The sequence below is a fragment of the Pelobates fuscus genome, chromosome 4 (genome assembly GCF_036172605.1).
Source record: "Pelobates fuscus isolate aPelFus1 chromosome 4, aPelFus1.pri, whole genome shotgun sequence".
Taxonomy (NCBI): Eukaryota; Metazoa; Chordata; class Amphibia; order Anura; family Pelobatidae; genus Pelobates; species Pelobates fuscus.
Genome location: NC_086320.1, coordinates 293,379,863 through 293,402,773, shown reverse-complemented (window position 1 = coordinate 293,402,773; position 22,911 = coordinate 293,379,863). Strand labels below are relative to the sequence as shown.

General features: G+C 39.3%; 1 protein-coding gene across 1 annotated transcript in view; it reads right to left on the bottom strand.

Moving 5' to 3' along the window:
• Nucleotides 1-22,911, bottom strand: part of RBMS3 (RNA binding motif single stranded interacting protein 3) — a 616,946-nt gene that overhangs the window by 418,195 nt on the left and 175,840 nt on the right. Inside the window, exon 3 of the mRNA XM_063452213.1 lies at nucleotides 13,101-13,159. Coding sequence (XP_063308283.1) covers nucleotides 13,101-13,159 — 59 coding nt within the window. The remainder of the gene's footprint in view (nucleotides 1-13,100; nucleotides 13,160-22,911) is intronic.

Sequence of the window (22,911 nt, the reverse complement as noted above, 5' to 3'; positions counted from 1 at the left end):
CAAATGGCAAGTGCTGCATGTCAAAACAGTAATTTATTTAATATTACAAATATCTCAAGATACTTCCTCAAGTGAGATAATATAATTTAATGTCATGTTATTCAAAAGACATAATTGTTTAAACAGTCTCCAGCGACAGAAATGTTTATAATATATGTAATAAAATATCTGTTTTTAACTTTCATATTTAATTAAGATAACCTGACCAATTGTATTGTATAGCACTATAGTCAAATAGTATAGTCAAATCCATATTAATATTTAAAGAGATATATTACTGAAATGAAATGGGCTTACTCTCCAAGATAGCCAGATCATAGTTTTTTTTAATTTTATTTCTTTTATTTTATATTTGACAATTTGTATTGTTCAGTTTAACAGTAACAACACATGTTGCATTGCATTCGGTGATACAGTTATTTTTGGTTGATGCATTGTTTTATCGTTACATTACAAATGCACCAAGGAATACAGTGCATAAAGTAGCTTTGTGAACGATGAAGTAGTACATAATAATAAGGCACCAAAACAGTGTTTTACTTAAGGTACTTGAACTGAACTTCTTTTATGAATGAAAAACCAGGAAGGGGGGCTTGGGAAGGGTGTGGATCCGGTGTGTTCCCATTGGCTATTAGTTCGGGTGTTCTTGTGGTGGAGAGTGACAAAGTCAGGCCCCCACACTGCCTATGTTGGCTTTGTGGTGATGAAAGCTCCATGGTGGCTCCCAGTCATCATTCCTTGACTGGCTCTGCTATAGTCACGATGCAAGACCAGAATCTGCAAGCAGCTAATAATCAATTTAATTTATTACAGTGCATGTAATAATAGGGCCACATACATAGTGTTTCATTGTTGCTTGTACTCAACTAGATCTTGCCTTTTGTTATCATGGTCTGAGCCCTGGCTGCTCAATCTCCCTTTGGATGGGCGGTCATGTTATCATTTATTTGGGTTTGTCTCTCCCCTCTGGAGCCGGGGAAGCTTGGGTGGCCAGTCTCATTAGGTAGTTAGTCCACCTGGTGTGGGCTAGGCCCATGTATTTCTTTATTCTGAATTGTGAGGCAAATATAGTTTCGTATAGCCAGTTAAGTGTGACTTGGTGGAGGAGGGCCTCTCGGGTAGGTGCTGTTTTTTTCCATAGCCTAGCTATTACCAAGGCTGCTGAGATTAGGATCTGGTACTTGGCCGCCCATTTAGGTTTGGGTAGCTTCTCAGGTTGCATGAACAGGATACATAGGGTCAGTGAGACCTGTGTCACGGTTACATCTTTAAGAATGTCCCCACCAGATCATCGTTTTAACTAGAAACATTAATGAAAAAATTGTACAGGGCATTGTTTGGTTTTTACAAATACCTACCATCCTAGATGGACTAGTGCAGGGGTTTCCAACCTGGTCCTCAAGAACCCCCTACCTGTCCAGGATTTTGGGACCACCCTGTTGTGTCTAAAGTGTTTTATTTTTTTTCTTTCTAAAAACACCCTAGACACAACTCCAAAATCCTGGACTGGTAGGGGGTACTTGAGGACTGGGTTGAGAACAACTGCACTAGTGGAATGAGCTCTTGGTTAGACATTACCTTAGCTTAAATAAAAGGCTAAATATTATAGCACTGCGTAGATTTGCAGCTAACTGACAAAAGAATTGGAAAACTCAAGCTAAAATTGTCAAGCCAGAAAATTATCCAAGATGGAGAATTGTTCAGAATTTGCCTGTTTGGACCTAAAAGTTTAAATTTCTAACAATTCCCACAAAACATTACCTCAGTTAAACATATAAAAGTGAAAGTGGAAAGGCTTGTGTGGGGAATATTCGTAATAATTGGTTATATAACCATATGAAATGCTCCTCTGACATTGCAGACATGTCAGACATCAATTCTGTCCCGTTAAGTATTTACTCTGCTATCTATGTGTCAGTTATGAACTTCTGACAAACAAGAAAATGTTATTGCTTGTGAAATTACAGGTTATTCGCTCCAACATAGCAAATTGCCCGTGGCAATAAAGTTATTTGCAAATAATTGACTGGAAAGACTACTCATCTTGTGTATGATTTACTTATGATTCCCTTTAACTCTTCATGTGCTTGAAGGGAGCAATTTAATGAGACAATAATTTTATTCCCACATTATTGGCATGCTTACTGCTAATAATAAAAGCATTCAGCATGATAGTTACACAGTAAAAAGACAAAAGAGAAACTAAATATATGTTTTCATTTAGGCCTCAGGGTATCTCCATTTTATTTCTTTCATAAACCACAGTGGGAATGTGTTGTGTGCCGTAGACATAATTTGAAAATCTTATTCAGTGTGGAGTTTTATTAACATGGAATGGTTGAGTAACATTCTCCACACAGATGTACCAAAGCTATATAACTCAGAGGGAATTGTTAGTTTTTCAAAATCATATTTCAGTGAACATTGTCTAAAAGGGAATTGAACTAAAAGAGATTATTTTGCAATAATTTAGTCAATGCTCTAACATGAAAGATGTGAGAGTAATTTGAAATCAATATTTTAAGCTCCAGGCGAAAACGCTGTACCTTTGTCATTCAGAGAGCCATCTCAGCGAGTGCAGCAAGCAATACAGCAGTGAAATAGGTTTTGCTTTGCTCTGTTTAACTCTGTTTCATTGCAAGCGTTTTGTTAATGTTGCTTGTTCTCAAAAGGACAAACAAATAATACAAGTAAGGAGGTATTTTAACTCCTTCACGATTTTAGGGCGTGCTATGCTGTCCTACAAAAGAAGGGCTCTAACGTCGTTAGGGTAACACAGCGTGCCCTAACGATCTTGCCCTAACCCACTGGCCCGGATATTTACCCTCTGCTCCAATTGTGATCACATGACTCGGATCGGCTGGAATTGACTGCATGGGGACTGCCTGGGTTGTTAGTCAGATTCATCAATATATATTTAATAAAATCACCTAATTATACATAGATTATATATAAATAGACTTAGAATAAAATTATTTATAAATATATATATATATATATATATATATATATATATATGTACATATATATATACAGTGGGACCTCGGTTTACAAACGCCTCGGTTAACATAATTTTCGGTTTACAAATGAAAATCCATTGAAAATAATGCCTCGGTTTACAATTTTTTTCGCAATACAAAGCAAGTTTCACCAGGATGCATTGCACCTGGGAGGTTTATAGCACCGCCCCCTGCATGCTGGAGCCTGTGGGTAGCAAGTGGCATCGAGTGTGGAGGTGTTGGAGCGGCTTTTGCATTGAGTTTTGGAGCCATTCTGGAAATTATTTGCAGTTGTTTTGGGACTTTTTGGTACATTTCTCAAGCTGTGGAAAGGTAGCGAGCTGAGCTTCATCGTTTGCATGCCTTTTATTGTGTGTTTTGCATTGTGGGTTGGTTTCCATGCCAGCTTATTTTGACTTTTTTCTGACCTCCAGAACGGATTAATTGGTTTTCAATGCATTCCTACGGAAAACCGTGTTTCGGTTTACAATTTTTTGCGCAGTAAGAAACACCCCAGAGAACGCATTAAATTTGTAAACGGAGGTCCCACTATAAATATATATACAGTTGCAAGAAAAAGTATGTGAACCCTTTGGTATGATATGGATTTCTGCACAAATTGGTCATAAAATGTGATCTGATCACCATCTAAGTCACAACAATAGACAATCACAGTCTGCTTAAACTAATAACACACAAAGAATAAAATATTGCCATGTTTTTATTGAACACACCATGTAAACATTCACTAAACACCTTATTTCCAACATTTTGACACATTTTAGTCTCCCATTGAACTCAAATGGGAGGTTAGGATGTTGCAACCCCCCATCTCGGATATTTGTAGGTTCTTTAGTCCTTCATCATAAAAGGAAAACCAAACAGTTACCAAACAATTGCCACAGCAATGGATTTTTCACACACACACAAACACACACACACACACACGTACTCTAGGTTAAATCAAACTATAAATACTCTTTGCTTAATCCAGCAGGAAAATACAAATATGAATATACCAAATATTCTGTAGATATATTTCTAGTAAATAGCTGAAGCAGATATCATTTACAAGCCAACGTAAAGTTCGATAAGTGTTTACTTTTTTAACACCATATCTCTCTGAATAATATGTTATTTTAACAGAAGAACATTGTCACAGAGGGGGAAATCCAAACCAGAAGTATGAATAGTAAATATAGATTAGTGGCAATCATATCTTGTTTGACTCGAGTAATGATACTCCGGATGCTCACTTTTCTTTTCAGCTAACAAAGGAAGATCAGAAAGGAATACAGATAGCAATATGTAATCACTCTTCAACAAGCAAGCCTACATTCACATAATTAAACAGTCAGTAGGGACAGATGCAGACGATAGTAATTCACATTCTGTGAATCGTGCCCATACCTTTGGCATTTTAACTTCCTTGTATTCCCTTACCATAAGCCATAGATCACTCATTTTGTCAGTTCCCAAATTTATGAAGGAAACAAAAAAATCTATATATAAACAACCAAGTATCCTGTATTTTCTGAAATATCACAAAATTAATTTTATTATTGCTAAAACTCTTACCTTTTTATTATTGATACATACCAAGCCTTAAATTTGCAAATATCCCTTACCCATTATTTTTCTAATGATGCTGAACTGGCAAACCATGATTCTACTGACATTTTCCTGCAAGCCAGGTCCTAATTTATCTAATTTCGCATTCCACATCTTTAATATCTCAGTCTAATTACCTGCCCTTAATAGCCATTACAGGACAACATTATCAACAGAAACTTTTCTCTAATGAATGATGATGACAACAATTCTGATGTACTATATGAGGCTGTGATTCTATGCTAGTAGTAACTTTTCTTTACACTAAGAAACTTGTAAAGTGGTACAGTCACCTTCTAGGGGCTTGGTTGAATTTGCCAAGACCCAAGATGGTGAAATCGCAACTGGGGTTCCAATGGCCCGGAATGGAAGCTAATTGTGAGTTCTACTTACCTAAAACCTGTCCCTCGCTGGCATGGTCATCTTCCTCTGACGGGTTATCTTCAGCATGCTCAAGAGTACAGCATTGAGGTCTATCGAGGATCCTACAAGACAATGCCATTTCCCTGTAGCCCTCAATGGTGATGGCTGTTAGGATTGACACTATAGCTCCGCCCAGTGTCTAATAAAGTCCCTACTTTGTCTCGATATATATATCTTGACTAGGTTGGAATTTCAGTGAATTCCAAGACAGCAAAAAATTGTATTTCATGAAGAGTCTATCTTTATGAAATACTAATTTTTCAGAGGAGGAGGGAAAAAAGTTCCAGACCCACATATTTCAATAGGCTTAAGCTTCCTGTGTGTTTTTATTAATTAATGTATTTTTTGCTGCCCTATGCTCCCCCTCAACCAAACCACAGGAGTGAGATGTTTTCATACAAAGCCCTATCATTCCCGCCACAGTTTTTGACAGAAGTGCATCTTTCATGATATTCCGGCAGTGCTGCTGGGTGAGTATCAAAGGAATTGCACACCTGCTACAAGTGGGGGGATGTGGATCAGTCCTATTGGCTGAACATAACAGTGTTGCATTTCAGGGGAGAAGCTTTGAGCTGATCACCATCTATTGCAGAAATGCAACTTATTTGATGCTCAGCTGGCTAAGAATCATGGAAGTTAAATTTTTGTTACATTAAATATTAAAGTTCCCCATGATCTCACAGCCCAGACTCCCCTCAATTTAATTTTTAACCCGTCACTTGTCAATAATGAGTGAGAGCTTAAATATTTAATTGGTCTCCCACATTTTATTTGTAATTAAACATTTGCATATATACAATTTGAAGGAACCAAATCAAAATACTAATAAAACTAGGTTGGTCCAAATCAGATTTTTATTTTGTTTTTTTCGGGCTAATCGATTGAGATGAACTGAATATTCTTCACATGCACTAGTAGTGCATGCTGTACATAATCATTTTTGGAGGTTATGTATTCAGAATTACAGTTGTCAATAAACTGCACGTTTTCTTTGTTAATAAATCTAGCTGGTTACATCTGTGAGACATCTGGAGAATCGCAGCCTTCTGAATTCAATTATTTTAATCTATATTACACATTCTGCTAGTGTCCTCTGATCTTTATTTATTGACTTACTACATATTGTTATGTAACATCAACATTAGAAATGTCCCGAACAGTTCACCGGGAACTGTTCGCCGGCGAACATAGCTTGTTCGCGGTCGCCACAGCGGACGAACATATGCGATGTTCGGTCCGCCCCCTATTCGTCATGGAGGTGGGAGGATCTGGGAGGGAGGATCTGCTGCTGATTGTCTGGAATCAGCTATTATTTGAGCTTTTATTGCACCACTAATTTTAAATAAAAAAATAAAAAAATAAATTTAAATCGTTTTTTAAATCGTTTGTATCATATGTAAATTATGGAGGCATATACCTTTAAGATGCTTGTGCTTTTAAATGTGAGATTTAGGTTACATTACTGCACTTTTAGAGACATGGGAGCTTCTATTTATACTTTTTATACCACTACAAGTAGAAGTAGTGAAGTGTATTTATGTTCTTTTGGGAAGAGATATATATGTATACGTTTTAAACACCTTTTTTCCTATGGCAGCTAAGGCAAATAACATCTTTCTCCCCCCTTTCTTTCCCTATTCCCCCTTTCTCTCTCCCTGCCTTTCGATGTATGAGCCCCTTGTGATATGGACACATAAGGTAGAATGCATTAAGCGTTCTAAATAAGAGACATTTAGGAAGCCCAAATATGCGTTCCAACGGTGGAACGCAAAATTAAACAACCGGAAGAGGAGAGAGACTGGTATCCTACAGGAAATTCAGGCGCGTTGCCTGTGCGTTCCAAGGGTGGAACGCAAAGACCAGAAACCGGAAGTTCGGCAAACCGGAAATGAAGTAAGGGACGGAAAAAAGCGGCAATAGATGGTGATTTGTGTACTTTACGAATAAATATTATTTGACTACACTCCATCTGCGAACCTGTGATTATCCTGTACAAGGATTCCGGAACACAGAGGAGGGAGTGGGACCCTTTACATCCCACCAGGCGAATTGCTTGAGCCTAACCTATAGTGGCTCCACCATTGTGAGTTTGCACTTGTGAAAACCTTATTGGATTTAAGTGATTAACAGTACAGACAATATTGCACTATCATCTACTGTTTTATTTTCCTTAGGGTGTATTATAGGAAAGCACCTATGTAAAGAACCATTTGGAAAGTGCATGTAAGATTCTCCGCCTTATTTTCTTTGTGATTGTCTGGAATGTGTCTGCTGACTGTGAGGTACAGGGTCAAAGTTTACTCAATGATGACGAATAGGGAGCGGACCGAACATCGCATATGTTCGCCCGCCGCGGCGACTGCGATCAAGCTATGTTTGCTGGCAAATAGTTCCCGGCGAACTGTTCGGGACATCTCTAATCAACATCTTTTGTCCTACAGAATATTTACCATCAATAAAATATTATTATAAAGACCGTAATGTTGCTCTGTCACCTCAAATTTACCTTTCTCCTAAGGTTTCCTCTTTCTTCCCCTTTCAGAATCTGTTATCTTGGCAAAGGAAGTGGAGGTTGCATTAAGCCCCACCCTTTGTTAAGATTGTCAGGAGTAGGAAAAATACACACGACAAAGCAGATGTTATTTTGTACTATGTTTTAAAGAGAAATAAATGAGCAAAGAAGAAAAGAACACATTGTGAAAGAGGACGAGAAGAGGAAGGTAAATTTGAGGTAAAAGAGTCACTTAAAAATAAGTACATTTTCAAACTGGACAAAATTGTTAAGTGGTGTCCCTCTGAATTCTGTTCTGGAGGCCACTTCTATTTTACATATGTATACATGATTTTGTAATAGGCATTGAAAGTCATCTTTCAGTGTTTTCAGATGACACAATAGTCTGCAAAGTAATACAATGTGAATAGGATGTTACTTCGCTGCAGAGGGATTTAGATTGGGAACCTGGGAACTCAAAAATATATGATTTTTTCTTTGTAAAACCACACCTTGCAAATGCTATTCAATTTTGGGCACCTTTCTAAAGAAGGATATTACGGCAGTAGAAAAAGTGCAGAGATGGGCTACAAAGTGAATAATAGAAATGGAGAATTTTAGCTATGAAAAAAGGTTAACACATTTAAAAATGTTTAGTTTAGAAACATGGTGCCTTAATGAGGTTATGATAGAATTAAACAAATATATTCGGGGCCAATACACACCATTGTCTGAAAGTCTATTTGTAAACAGCACTATATATAGGACAAAAGGTCGTGTTTAGACTGGAATAAAGCAGATTTAGTCTAAGGCAAAGGTAAGGGTTTTGACAGTAAAAACAATAACGATGTGGAATCTTATGCTTAAATTGATGGCTTTATCAGTGTCTGTACATATGTTTAAACATCAGCTGGATGAATACTTGCAAAAACATAATATTCAAGCATATAATTTTTCATTTGTGGGGTAATACCTTATTGATCTGACTGCCATTCTGGTTCAAGAAGGATTTTTTCCAACTTTATTGCAAAATTGGAAGTGCTTCAAACTGGGATTTTTGCCTTCTTTTTGATCAACAGCAAAATAGATGTGAGAAAGATTGTACTTGATGGATGCATGTCTCTTTTCAGCCTAACGAAAAATAGAAGAGACAATTTCCGGAGATAGTGGATGTCCAGAAACTGGGCTAAACCACTAAATCTGTAGAAAGTCACACCTTAAGTGACACTCCAGTAGTGTACCGGGGCATAACCCCTAATTGTATATGAATAGATCCTCAGGTCACTGGATAAAAACCCAGAAACGCGAATATCGACTGGAAGAGTATTTAAATAATAAAGTAATAAAGGAAGCGTAAGTATCAAAAAATAGTGGTCATGAATAGATACAAAACTAATCAAGCCTAATGGCTACCTCATGTCTTGTATACTCTTCAATGCATATACTATACTCACACTCTGGACTTTAATATAATAAGTATGGTTCAAGTCTGGGACATATGAGAAATGCAGAAGAGAATTACCTAGAACCCATGGTGTCTAGATCTATTCCAGAAAAGTGGATTTACAGATACCATAACCATTTGTAGTATTATCATGTTCTAGTCACCTTCATAGGGTGAGTAAAGGTTGCACTCTTTTCAGCCTTTGTAACTATGTAACTATGTTGGTTGTGAAGATAAACAATTACTTTATTAAATCTTATTAGGATAGGTCAGCTTTGTAAGTAATTCATTATTGTAGCATATGTATTTTACAGTTGTGTGGACATTATGTATATTTAAAGCAGGTTCCTTATTATGATTTAAGGTCGTGGATTAATACTAATTGACTTTAGGAAAGAAAAGTTGGCTAATTTTCACTTTTAAATAATCGTGTTATTATTATGATAAAGCACTCCATGGGATATTGATTTATCTGCTTCATGTCCCTATCATGGAAGAATGGAGCTTTTGTACCGATTGACAGACAACTTATACAAATGCAATTAGTGTTTAAAGTTAGCAGTCTAGTGATTCAATGGCTAGGAGAATAGTTCTGTCATGGTAATGGTCAGGGCCGCCATCAGGGGGTGACAACCGTGACGGTTGTCACGGGCCCGGCGGTCCTGGGGGGCCCGGACTGCTTTGGCAGTCCAGGGCCCCACAATTACTTTCTGCACATATATATAGCGATCATCGCTATATATATGTGCATCCGCAGGCCCCCCGGCTCCCTATACTTGCAGAGGGGGCCCAGCGGACTGCAGGAATACTTTCCAGCATTTCCCTGTCTCTAACTCCCGCGAGACGTGCGGCCGTTAGAGCGTTGCCATGGCAACGCTCCGCGCGGCGCGCACACCACATCTCGCGGGAGTGAGAGCAGGAAATGCTGGAAAGTGTTCCTGCAGTCCGCTGGGCCCCCTCTGCAAGTATAGGGAGCCGGGGGGCCCTACAATGGCACCGGACCACCAGGGATCAAAGGATCTTCCCCCCTCCCTGAACCAGGTAAGAAACAGGGAGGGGGGAATAACAAAAATAAATTTACATTACTAGTACTACATTTACATGCATACACTACTAAACACATACACACACTGCATTCATAACACACACACTGCATTAATTGCACTGACACACACTGCATTCACTACACTGACACACACACTGCATTCACTACACTAACACACACTGCACTAGCACACACACACTGCATCCACTGCACTAACACACACACTGCATTCACTACACTGACACACACTCTGCATTCACTGCACTGACACACACTCTGCATTCACTGCACTGACACACACTCTGCATTCACTGCACTGACACACACTCTGCATTCACTGCACTGACACACACTTTGCATTCACTGCACTGACGCACAATCTGCATTCACTGCACTGACGCACACTCTGCATTCACTGCACTGACGCACACTCTGCATTCACTGCACTGACACACACTCTGCATTCACTGCACTGACACACACTCTGCATTCACTGCACTGACACACACTCTGCATTCATTACACTGACACACTCTGCATTCACTACACTGACACACACTGCATTCACTACACTGACACACACACTGCATTCACTACACTAACACACACTGCATTCACTACACTGACACACACTGCATTCATTACACTGACACACACTCTGTATTCACTACACTAACACACACACTGCACTAACACACACACTGCATCCACTGCACTAACATACACACTGCATTCACTACACTGACACACACTCTGCATTCACTACACTGACACACTCTGCATTCACTGCACTGACACACACTCTGCATTCACTGCACTGACACACACTCTGCATTCACTGCACTGACACACACTCTGCATTCATTACACTGACACACTCTGCATTCATTACACTGACACACACTGCATTCACTACACTGACACACACACTGCATTCACTACACTAACACACACTGCATTCACTACACTGACACACACTGCATTCATTACACTGACACACACTCTGCATTCACTACACTGACACACACTGCACTAACACACACACACACTGCATCCACTGCACTAACATACACACTGCATTCACTACACTGACACACACTCTGCATTCACTACACTGACACACACACTGCATTCACTGCACTAACACACACTGCATTCACTGCACTAACACACACTGCATTCACTGCACTAACACACGCTGCATTCACTGCACTAACACACACTGCATTCATTACACTGACACACTCTGCATTCACTACATTGACACACACACTGCATTCACTGCACTGACACTCACTGCACTAACACACACTGCATTCATTGCACTAACACACACACTGCATTCTCTACACTGACACACACACTGCATTCACTGCACTAACACACACTCTTCATCCACTACATTAACACACATACTGCATTCATTGGGGGGGGGGGGCAGGCCAGTGGGGGGGGAGGGGGCAGACCTTGTGCTTTGTCAGGGGCCCCAAAATTTCTGGTGGCGACCCTGGTAATGGTTATCTACCTTTTTCAGAATTAGGACATGACTAGACAGATACCCGGACATTCCTATCTCAAGAAGTACCTGGTCTCATTTAATTCTGTAGGGTATCGGATCACTGTGCCTCTATTTCCAATTCTCCTTCAATGAAAGCATATAGGTGTCTCTATGATATCCGGGAACAACACAAAGGACTGGTTACAAGTTAAGGAAAGGTCGAAGGCAGGTTTTATGAATAAACGTACACAATGTTTTGTCTCTAAAAGAGCTTTTTCAAGTGTGAAAAAGTCTATTTTTTAAGCCACATTATTGTAAATGTTTAGCCAATACGCCTGTCTTGGACCCTTTCCGAACTTGTGCCCAGTCCATTGTATTGTTAAACCTGTAAGTGAAGTGGACTCTGTGCTGGAAACGCTTTGGTGGATTTTCCAGACACAAGCAGTGAGGGAAAATCTGGGGACATCCCAAAACTAATATATTTGCCTGTATTTAAAAAAAATAAAAAATCTACACATTATTCCCTGTTATACTGACACCCTACAGAAACTATTATTGAATCTTACTGTATAGCTCTGGTGTAATAAAACACAGTGGATATGGATTCTACTGCAGTATTTATGTTTGATTCAGAATAGAGTTAAGCAAGCTTTTCACATTTCCAAGGTTATCAAAAGGAGTACAATAAATATGAGTAATATCGAAACCCCGGGCCGTAGTTAATAACTAGCAAACACATTGTGTATCATTCCTGGTTAAACTATTTCCTTATTTAACTGTCATTAATTCTCTGAAATTAAAGTTATTTTAGCAAATGTTATACTCACAATCATCTCACACACATTTCTGTAAACCACTCTTTAAGACAATGTATGGTATATTGCACAAAAGCTTTTCGTTGTTTGTTTTTTGGTCTGTTCATATTTAATAGCCTTTGTGTTGACTTGACAGCTGAATTATACTTGTGTCAATACCAGCCAGATACCTGTGTCAACATCATAACGCTCTGTTTTTATCTTCTTTATATACTCAGCTTGGTATATTAGCTTTAAACTGGAATTGAGTCCAATGTATTGCTAACTTCAAGCAATCCTTAGTTCATTGCCACATCTAGATATATAAAAAGTATGTTCAAGAAACGTTACTGATATGTTTAATTTCTTCACAACATGATGAGGTTTTATTGAGATTTCGTAAACATTTTATGAGCCAAGCATGCTCATTGTTCTTTACAATTACTTATGAGGAAACATCTCATGTTAAAAGCCAAACCGACATTGCTTTTTCTTCAACAAATTCCCACATAACCCCTTCTGGAAAAGCAGAACATTGGGAGTTGATCAGAAGGCAAAATACCAATATCGGGATTGCACCATAAGGTGGTATAAATTGGAGTATAAATGCCATAAGATCCCTTTGTTAATACTGAACAATTATATTTACAAAATTATTTATTAAGCGATAGCGACAAAAGATCTTATTAAGTAAACTGTGATGGGTGCAATCATCACAAACTGAATACAGAAAAGATCATTCTTTCATTCGAGCTGCTTGTATCCAGAAGACATAAATAAACGTGCTCTACATACCTTTGCATTGATTTGTGTTTTTGTCAAGAATTGCCTTGGTAGAAACAATTTTTCCATACCTAAGGAAATAACAAATAACTGTTATTTTGCATCTTCACTTTTACAGCACAGTATGAAAAATGAACGGGCCAGGGTAGAAAATCAGAATAACATAACATTAACCATATGAGGTGTAGACAAATGAAAAAAGTACTGGAATGCACATCTACAATGCCATGATTTTTCAATAGCTGAATAAGCAAGAAACATATAGTGTCATGTTGTGATGGGTGTGATATAAAGCCACATCATTCAAATGTACCTGCCAATCATTCAGTACCAGCTACTCGTAGATTACATTTTTTTACTAATTTTAGGAGCAAACTTTAGTTAGCACCTATAATTTTTGTTGGTGTTAACTCCTTTACTACCATTTTTTATGAATGCACAAAAGACGATATCACATATGAACAATGTACGCATTGTATTTTTTAACCTGAATATAGTTTCATTAAAAAAAAAATACAGGTTGTAAGGGACAATGGTTATTTGGCCCTGGTCATATAATTTTTATTCACGATTCTGCCGTATATGCTTGCTGTTTTCTATTGATCTCTTATCAATTAAAAACTAATAGAAAGGTAAATACTTATTAAAATGTCTGTCACTGTTACCTCGATGCTCATTATGTCTTTGCTCAATTTAAAATGCTAAAATGTTTTGGAAAAAAAATAAAAAATAAAAGTATCTATTTTTGGATAAATCCAGTTAATTAATGGTGTTTTTTTTTTAGAATGTGATTCCAATTGCTCTCTTCTAAATTATGCTCCCAGTAGCTTTCTAGATAAACTGAAGTTTGTTTTTCAGAATTGTTTTTGAGAAATAAATGTTGAAGCAAACCATTTCTGAAATGCTGAATAAAATATTCTCCCATCGCCACAGCAGAATTGCTATAAATGAAACATATGCTGACATAGAGATATTATAGAGGAATGCAAACACATTTTAGTTTACATGCTGCTGTCATTTACTCTAGTATTCAGTACTGTGTACCATGCCTAATCCTGTCCATAAATAAGCGTACATGTGAAATTGTAGCGTTTTGTCATTATTAAATCTGCTTGCCTAGTATATTTTAGCATACTGTTTACACTGGATTTAACGGTCATATTTTGCTAAAGGCTTGGTAGTGAAGTTTTTACATCACTATAAAAATGTCTGGTTATGGTGTGTATTTACAAAGATAATAAACCATTCTATTTGTTTTGCTTTTGTAATAAAACTCCTCTGGCATATAAATGGTTAATTGAGCCGCTTTCTGTGTTTACTAATAGTTATAAGGTTTATAGTATTTCTGCCACACGAATGTAGTTGATTTGACTTGGTAACATGAAGTGTATGCCAATAATTATTTCAAGGCATGCGTATGGGCAAACATCCAAAGAATTCATGCAGTAATTAACATTTATCCTCAGTCCCAGTCAATGAAAGTAGAAAGGGTGTAGAAGGCTGTACGTAGGTTATCTCAGGTGATACTCCTGACAAAGGAAACTGCTTTTATGTTATTTATCAATGTATATTCTTTCAATGGCCACACTTCAGCTCTGTAAATTGGCACACTCTCAAAGATTGTAGAACATGCCAATTTTGTTTCTTCAAAATTATTCAGATATATTTTTTAGTGAATTAAGTCTAGTTTTTAGTGAGTTAAATGTTGAATAATAAACATTTACAGCAATATTATTTTTAGATCATTAAGGGTTTCTAAAAAAGGGTCTGTAAGCACCATTACTTTGTCAGCCTCCTGTTGTGGTTATGGCCCTGGCACCTTTTCACGCTAAGGAGTAAAGTAATTTTTTAAACACTTTAATACTTACATGGATTCAGTACTCTGAAGTCCTCAATATTGCTAAAGTGGAATTTTTCATTCAACTTTAAATGTAATTTTCTTAAAGCAACTTTTCACATTATTCATTGCCTCTCTTAGTCTCAGCCAATGAATGGAGTGAAAATCTGAACACAATTGATAATAGTTAAAAAGGAAAGAGAAGGGGCGGTGGTATACTGGAGCTCCCGACTATTTGGCTAAAATAAACGCTTTAACCCGGCAAAAACGACTGCCACACAAGCCTAAAAGTATCATCAGGACTGGGGAACCCAGGCGAGCTGACAGATATCCTACTCGGGTGTTTCTCTAATCGAGATCCTGGGAACCCTGTCGCGGCCTACCCGGAGCGGAGCTGAGTTGAAGCGACCGATCCTCTCGTGCTCTTGTGACGGAGCCAGTGGCACTCCTACCCTCCCTCTGGACCAGCGGGGGTCATCCCGGTCCCTCTCAAGTGACTCAAAGACTTTGCCCAAAGCTACCAACATATCCAGGCCACGCTGCCTCACTTGGCATTCCAAAATGGCTGAGCTCTGCCCCTTGCAGCCTCATGTCGAGGACCTCAAGCGAAAGGCAATGCATGACTCCACAGCAGATTCCCTGAGGAGACTCGATGAAATCTTCTGGAATTTCTGGTTGAATCTGCAGTGCAGACTCTCAACCACAACCGTTAACAACGGGCAGGGGGAGAGGGAAGCCTGGCGGGTGAGGGACTCTACCGCTTACCCAAGCTGAGAGCAGCGGAGGCTGCACACAGACGTCTCCAAGCAAGGAAATGTCAGGATGCTAGACATGCACGAGACCCAAACGACTGACCCACAAAGCCCATCGTCTTACCCCACTGGAGACGAGCCTGAACCCTGCCAGACCTCAGACCTCTGCCAAATCAGTGCCTGCTAGCCTGCAAATCTGGAGTCGAGACAGCTCCTTCTCTAGGCTCTGCATTGCCGCTCTGTACACCGGCTCGGGATTTCAGCCCCGCAAGGGTATGGGATGACTACGCAGCTCCGAGGCTCTGGAGGGCCTGTTCAGTGACCCACAGACTTTGATCTGCCTGGAAAACATGGGACTCACCTCTTACACAAAGCAACTCATGGTACCATAATGGGCGGCATACCCGCAATACGCAAACTAATAGCCACGTTCTCTATACAATAGATGCCAATGACAGCTACTCTTCAGTAGTCCCAAGATCTTAGTCCCCAGAGGTCACACATTTTTCTGGATTCTGAAAATGCCATCTGCTAGCCTACTTATTCTCGCTGTCATGCCAGCATAGTTTAGCAAGGTCACTACCCCAAGTATTTACTTACCAACTACCTACATGTCTAGCCTGTACAGTATGTTTGCATAAACGTTTCAAATAGAACTACCACCTAGCTTGTCTATGACCAGCTTACACCCTACTCTATAGTTAGACATGTCAGTATTCACTAATACTCATATGTGTTATACTACTACTTTAAAAAAAATGTGCAACTGTTTCTTATGCCTTGATATTGTACACTTTTGAAATACTTCTTAATGTTATTGTGGCACTACAAGCATGATTGTCATTCCCTTCAAAACCAAAATAAAGAATAAAAAAAAAAAAGGAAAGAGAAGAGAAGAGACGAAAAACTACCACAACAAGAGGACATAGTCTTAAATTAGAGGGACAAAGGTTTAAAAATAATATCAGGAAGTATTACTTTACTGAGAGGGTAGTGGATGCATGGAAAAGTCTTCCAGCTGAAGTGTTAGGGGTTAACACAGTGAGGGAGTTTAAGCATGTGTGGGATAGGCATAAGGCTATCCTAACTATAAGGTAAGGCCAGGGACTAATTAAAGTATTTAGAAAATTGGGCAGACCCGATGGACCGATTGGTTCTTCTCTGCCGTCACATTTTATGTTTCTATGTTTCTAATTTTTGATTTAGCATTATCGAGAAGACTAAATATATTGCAGATGCCCTCTTTACCATGGGACCATGTGTCTGGAGATTCCTTACACCATAACCATTACAACAGGATATAATAGTTATTTTACTTACAATGCCCCTTTAAACTCTTTCAGGATAAGAGCTAGGCATATTGATTATTATTATTAGTACAGTCAAGACATATCGGCTTTCAAAGAGAGGAAAATTAAATCTTCAATCAGGATTGGCAGTATGGATATACACAACGAGTACTGCAAGTTTGTGTAATAATTTGATTATGCGAGTAACCAGACACTAATTGTGTCCCCAACTGACCGAGGTGATCTCCTTTTTTATCTTGTCAGCTAGAGGTTCATCTGTCAGCATGTGGCCACTAACTATCAAAAGATACCTGGGGATCCTTAATACCAGCAGGGATTCGACCCCTGCTGGTGCTTTTACTGCATGACGGTCTATACAGTCACTGGGCATTAAAGCCCTGTACTGCATGACGGCATAGATCGGCATGTGGTTGTTAAGTGGTTAACTTTATCGTTGCATCTATTTGATTTATATTGTTTATCTTTATACTGTAATAATTACTATATCTTAATCAGACCCAGGACATTGTAAATAAGCTTGAAGTGTTTCAGCACAGCTATTTTATAATGTGGATTTTACAGTATTTTATATATTGTGACTAGAAGAAACTCTGTGCCATGGTGTTCTAAGATTTCATAAATATCCCTAGTAAACTTTATAAAACAAAACTAGAAAAATGGATTTGCTGTCCGGCTCCTATAAATGCCGCACACGTAGTTTTGTATGTGCCATGAAAACAAAGTAATCTTATTTCATTTCCTCCTGACTTCTAAGTGATTGCTTTTTTGAGTCTCCTTCTACAAGGCCTACAGATGAAGTTCATTTCTTTGGCAAAGGAGCTTGATATACAATGCATTGTCAGAGAAAAGACTACAAAAAATACTGTTCAGTAAACCAACAATACCTTATCAAGCGTTTTTTTTTTTTTTTTAAACTGCCAATAAGGCAAGCTAATGTGCTCACTCAGTAGGTTACTTTGATTAAAAATATAGTAAATGGAAAGGCCATTTATTGTTTAGTTTATTAACTGTGTATACATGAAGAAATTGTTAAACTGAAGTTTATAATATATTCCCAGTTTTATATATAAAGTACTGCACTGTTTAATAGATAGGTGAGACTCAAACCAATATGTTTTTTTTTTTTTTTTTCTAAAAGCCTTGTTATGTCTGACTTTTATGGTTATATTTTAAGACTTTCTTGAGCTAGTTTTATAAATGAAAGAAAAAAAATCAAATGTCCAACCTTTTCTGAAGTATACTTTGAATTGTGTTGTGCAAAAAGATTTTTTGTGATCAACTGAGGATGTAGATACTATTACATTGCTCTGGATATCCTGTTTTAGTTTATTGGTCAGCAGACAGCACTATACAAGCCACCCTTAGAATACATTAGTAAGTATTTGTAACAAGATTAAGTGGAAGCAATGAGAAAACAAATTGAACTTCAAACATGATTAACCTCAAAAAAATCCTCAACCAAAAAGGAAATACCAATGCCAAGCACTGTCAAACTGTTCATTGTCTTTATTGCTCTCTTGGTAGGCATTGTTTTAAACTAGGCTATCACAATATTATATATTTCATTTCTAAAGGACAACCCATCTGTTGTAATTGCCGAAACACAACATCGTTTTTTAAAAAAGTGATTTCATGCACTACACGAAAACTAGGGGGGGAAAAAAAAGGTATTCAGTAGCTCTTAGTTGATTTAAAGATGGATGGATAAACAGTAGATAGAAAGGTATAGAAATCCAAGACATAGTTGTAAGGCAGAAGGATGACAATGATTCAAGAAAAGTAGAAGTTGAAGATCCAGGCACTTAAAGGACCACTATAGTGCCAGGAAAACATACTCGTTTTCCTGGCACTATAGTGCCCTGAAGGGTGCCCCCACCCTCAGGGTCCCCTTCCCGCCGGGCTCTGGAGAGAGGAAGGGGTTAAAATCTTACCTTTCTCCAGCGCCGGGCAGGGAGCTTTCCTCCTCCTCTCCTTCTTCCTAGCGACGTCATCAGCTGAATGCGCATGCGCGGCAGGAGCCGCGCGCGCATTCAGCCAGTTCATAGGAAAGCATTTACAATGCTTTCCTATGGATGCTGGCGTCTTCGGACTGTGATTTTCACAGTGAGAAGCACGCAAGCGCCTCTACCAGCTGTCAATGAGACAGCCACTAGAGGCTCTAGAGGCTGGATTAACCCTCAGTGTAAACATAGCAGTTTCTCTGAAACTGCTATGTTTATAAAAAAAAAAGGGTTAACCCTAGCTGGACCAGGCACCCAGACCACTTCATTAAGCTGAAGTGGTCTGGGTGCCTATAGTGGTCCTTTAATATGTCTTTTAAAATGCAGACTTATAATGGAAGTGCAGACTTATAATGGTGCCAACATTTTGGCCTACACTAGCCTTTGTCAAGTCATTGATTCATGCAAGGTTGATGTTGCAGGGCATAAAATGTACTATAGGTGAAGATAATGGGACATGAGGTCACTTTTCATGTAACAATAGCTCTCTTGGAACCATAGGAACCAATTCAGCTTGTTTGCTTCCAGTCCCAGTGTGTTTCCTGGTGTCCTGCTTCTCGGCACACAAAAGAAAAGAATCCAAAATCCAATAAGTGTAGTGCAAGAATGTTATTAAACTTACTTTCAGTGGTAAAACAAACTCAAGGTGTTTTTGTCATGAGATAACCCTGGTTGGTTGGCCAGCATCTCTGATGATCAGTCTGAAATTCATATATGTACATTTACTATGTGAGAGTTCTCCCAGCTGAACGACAAGTAGCCTTCATTGTATCTCTGGTATGTCCCTACTACCCCGTCCCGCCCTGTCCCACTTGTCTATCTCTCACTGTTGGGAAATATGCTGTTGTTGGGAAGTTAGACCTAATACGCTGTTGGTGATCCAGTTCATCCCACTATAGATCTAGTGGGTTGAAGTCAAGCACTATGCAAGATAGTATAAATTCCTCCAGGCCGAATTTTACAATCAATTTCCGCATGGACCACACCCTGAGCATATAGCCATTGGCATGCAGAAGAACTAATTGAACTCTCTGAAAAAACTTGAAACACACAATTGGCTTGAATGTAATGTAAACATGTGCAGTTACAAAAAAAGTTTATGCAGATATAGTTATCCTGGCATTACATCATGTCATGAAGTTGCCAATGGAGACCTATCTGCATACTTTTATTACAAACTCTGTTAACAATTCATTAGTGCTTGGAACAGACCATTTGTATGAACTACTAGCTGAACTGCTCCTAGATGTTTCCCCTAGATGTTTTTAAAATAATAGCTCTTGCTCTACCTGCAGAGTAACAAACATTGCAGAGTCTTTCAAAATGTGTCTCCCCTCATAATAGTAATCTTCAACTGTTCCCTCAAAGAGTCTTCTTCTTACTAGCAGGCAACTTGAATGGTATCAAAAACAGAAGTCAATGAATTTGTATTCCATGCAAACTTATCCAGAGCCCTACAACATTGATGGTGGAAAGCCAGGTTACTAAACAAAGAAGTTATAGGTGCCATATAAGTCATCTTTGCACCTTCTCTTTCTCCAAGGATAAGTTTGTAGCATTGTGTGAAGCATTTTTTTCTGATACACTTGTGTTCACTTCAATTTAGAAGATACCTGAAAGATGCCAAAAAGTACATGCAGTGTCTATGATGTGCACCGATCAGTTACTATCACGTGGGGACATCCATTTAAGTGCATGAGCAAATTGAACTGCTTCATAGAGGAGAAGAAAATCAGGATCTCCCAGACTACCTATTAGTGCCAGACTGGCCCACCAGATAAAAGGAAACTTCACAGTGGGCAGATATACCTTCTGACCTGGCTGCACAATTGCCATGTGACCGGCATGGAGGAGCTGTGAGGGAGGAACGAGACACATGGATGGGGCTGTGGGAGGAAAATGAGATACATGGAGGGGCTGGGAGGGGAAGGGGGAAATGAGACACATGGAGGGGCTAAGAGAGAAAGAGACACACGGAGGGGCTGTGGGAAGACAGATACACAAAGAGGGGTTGGGGAGACACTTAAAGGGGCTGGGAAATGGTAAAAAGAGACACACAAATGGGCTTAGGAAGTCAAACAGGAGACAAACAGAGGGCTGGGGAAGGGGAGAATGAGGCACACAGGGGGGCTGTGGCGACACAGACACAGAGGGGTGCAGGGGCGGAAGAAAGAGACACACAGAGGGACTGGCCTTCATTGCTTCCTTGCTTTCCTATGAGGATATCAATGACACTGGATGTCATATGCAAAGCGTTAGGATGTCCAGTATTGTTTAAGGGACCAGTAAACTCCCAGAAGTACCTCTAGTGGCTGTCTGGAAGACAGCCACTAGAGGCTGTCTTAGTCCTTCAATGTAAACATTGCAGTTTCTCAAAACCTGCAATGTTTTACATTGAACGACTAAGGGGGGCAGGGACACTGCGCCCAGACCACTTCAATGAGATGAAGTGATCTGGGTGCCTATAGTGTCTCTTTAATTATGGATGGAAAATTGGCAATGTCATTGGCAAGGTCATCCCTGTGGTATAACTTAAAAAAAACATATATTTCATATGGACAGAGTTAATTTTAAAATGCAATGTGAAGCAAACTCCAGAAGCTCATCAACTTATAATGAAATATTTAGACCCACCCATTTTAGCGGCCCACTCTTTATTACAGAATGCTATCCAGATTCCAAAGACTGTCTTTGACAATCTTAAGGCAAGCTCCATTATCTTGACAAATCGTAGTGGAGCTTGCCTTATGCCCTTTGTCAAGATTTGCAAGTGTAGGAAAATACATAAGACAAAATTGTCCCTACTTTATCTTATATTTTAAAGAGCAATAGATCAGAAATTAAGAAACAAAAAAGAACAGATTCCAAAAGAGGAAGAGAAGTGGAAACAATAGAAGAAATACACATTTGCGGTAAAAGTAACGAAGCTCCCTGTTACCCTGGCTGGGTACCTCCACCAAGTACCGCTTCCTAGCTGGAACAGGGGACAAACTGCAGCACTTCTGTCCACAGTCGCCGTGGCTTGACTGGGGTCCTGGAACTGCTCCCTCCTGAAGCTGAATGGGGAACTCGCTCTATCCACTCACAGGCACTGGAAGCTTTAGTCCTTACAAGGACTTTCCCGGTTGAATCCTCCACACTGGAACAAGCTGGAGTAGTGATTAGCTCTTTCCCATCACAGTAACCAGACGACATATAGTTCTGGGAGTAAAAGCAGGAATGCTTTAATCTGCCCAGATGGCCTTCTTTTATACAGTTTCAGATACAGTTGAACATGCCCATGACACTCCCACTCAAACAAGATAACCCCTCTCCTGGACCTGAGAGGGAACTAGTTACCAGTCCCAAACTCCTCCCCTGTGCCTGAGAGATAATTGAGTCAGGAACTGACATCCTAAAATTACCTTTAAAATACATTTAAAAAAAAACAACTAAAAGTTACATCCCCCGATTGCCCCGATCTGGGTGTCCAACATATCCAACAATCACCCAGATCAGTTTAGGGGTTCGGGAATTTCCTGGAAGTCCTAATTTGACCAACCACATACAAGGCTCCTTCCCAAAACAGTTCCATAAGATCAGGGCTAGCGGTCGGTCTAGTTCGGAGGCTTAAAACTGAACAAACCACTAAACATAGTCAATAGTCTTACCCTGGAGCTTGTTTACCTTTTACGTTTCCACCGAACAGTGTCCACCTAAGTGTTGTAGAACCGAACGCAGGTGATGAGGGAAGTTCAGTGGTATTCGGGAGTTTCTGTGTCCGTTTTCAGTTTCATGAGCTCGACGACCAAACACCACTGCCTGTGTTTGTGCAAACAAGATGGCCTCCACCTCGTGGTCGCCCATAGGAAATGCGGCCACACAGACGAACACTTAGAACACTGCGGTGGAAATTGCTACATGGTAGCAATTAGGCTTAACAAG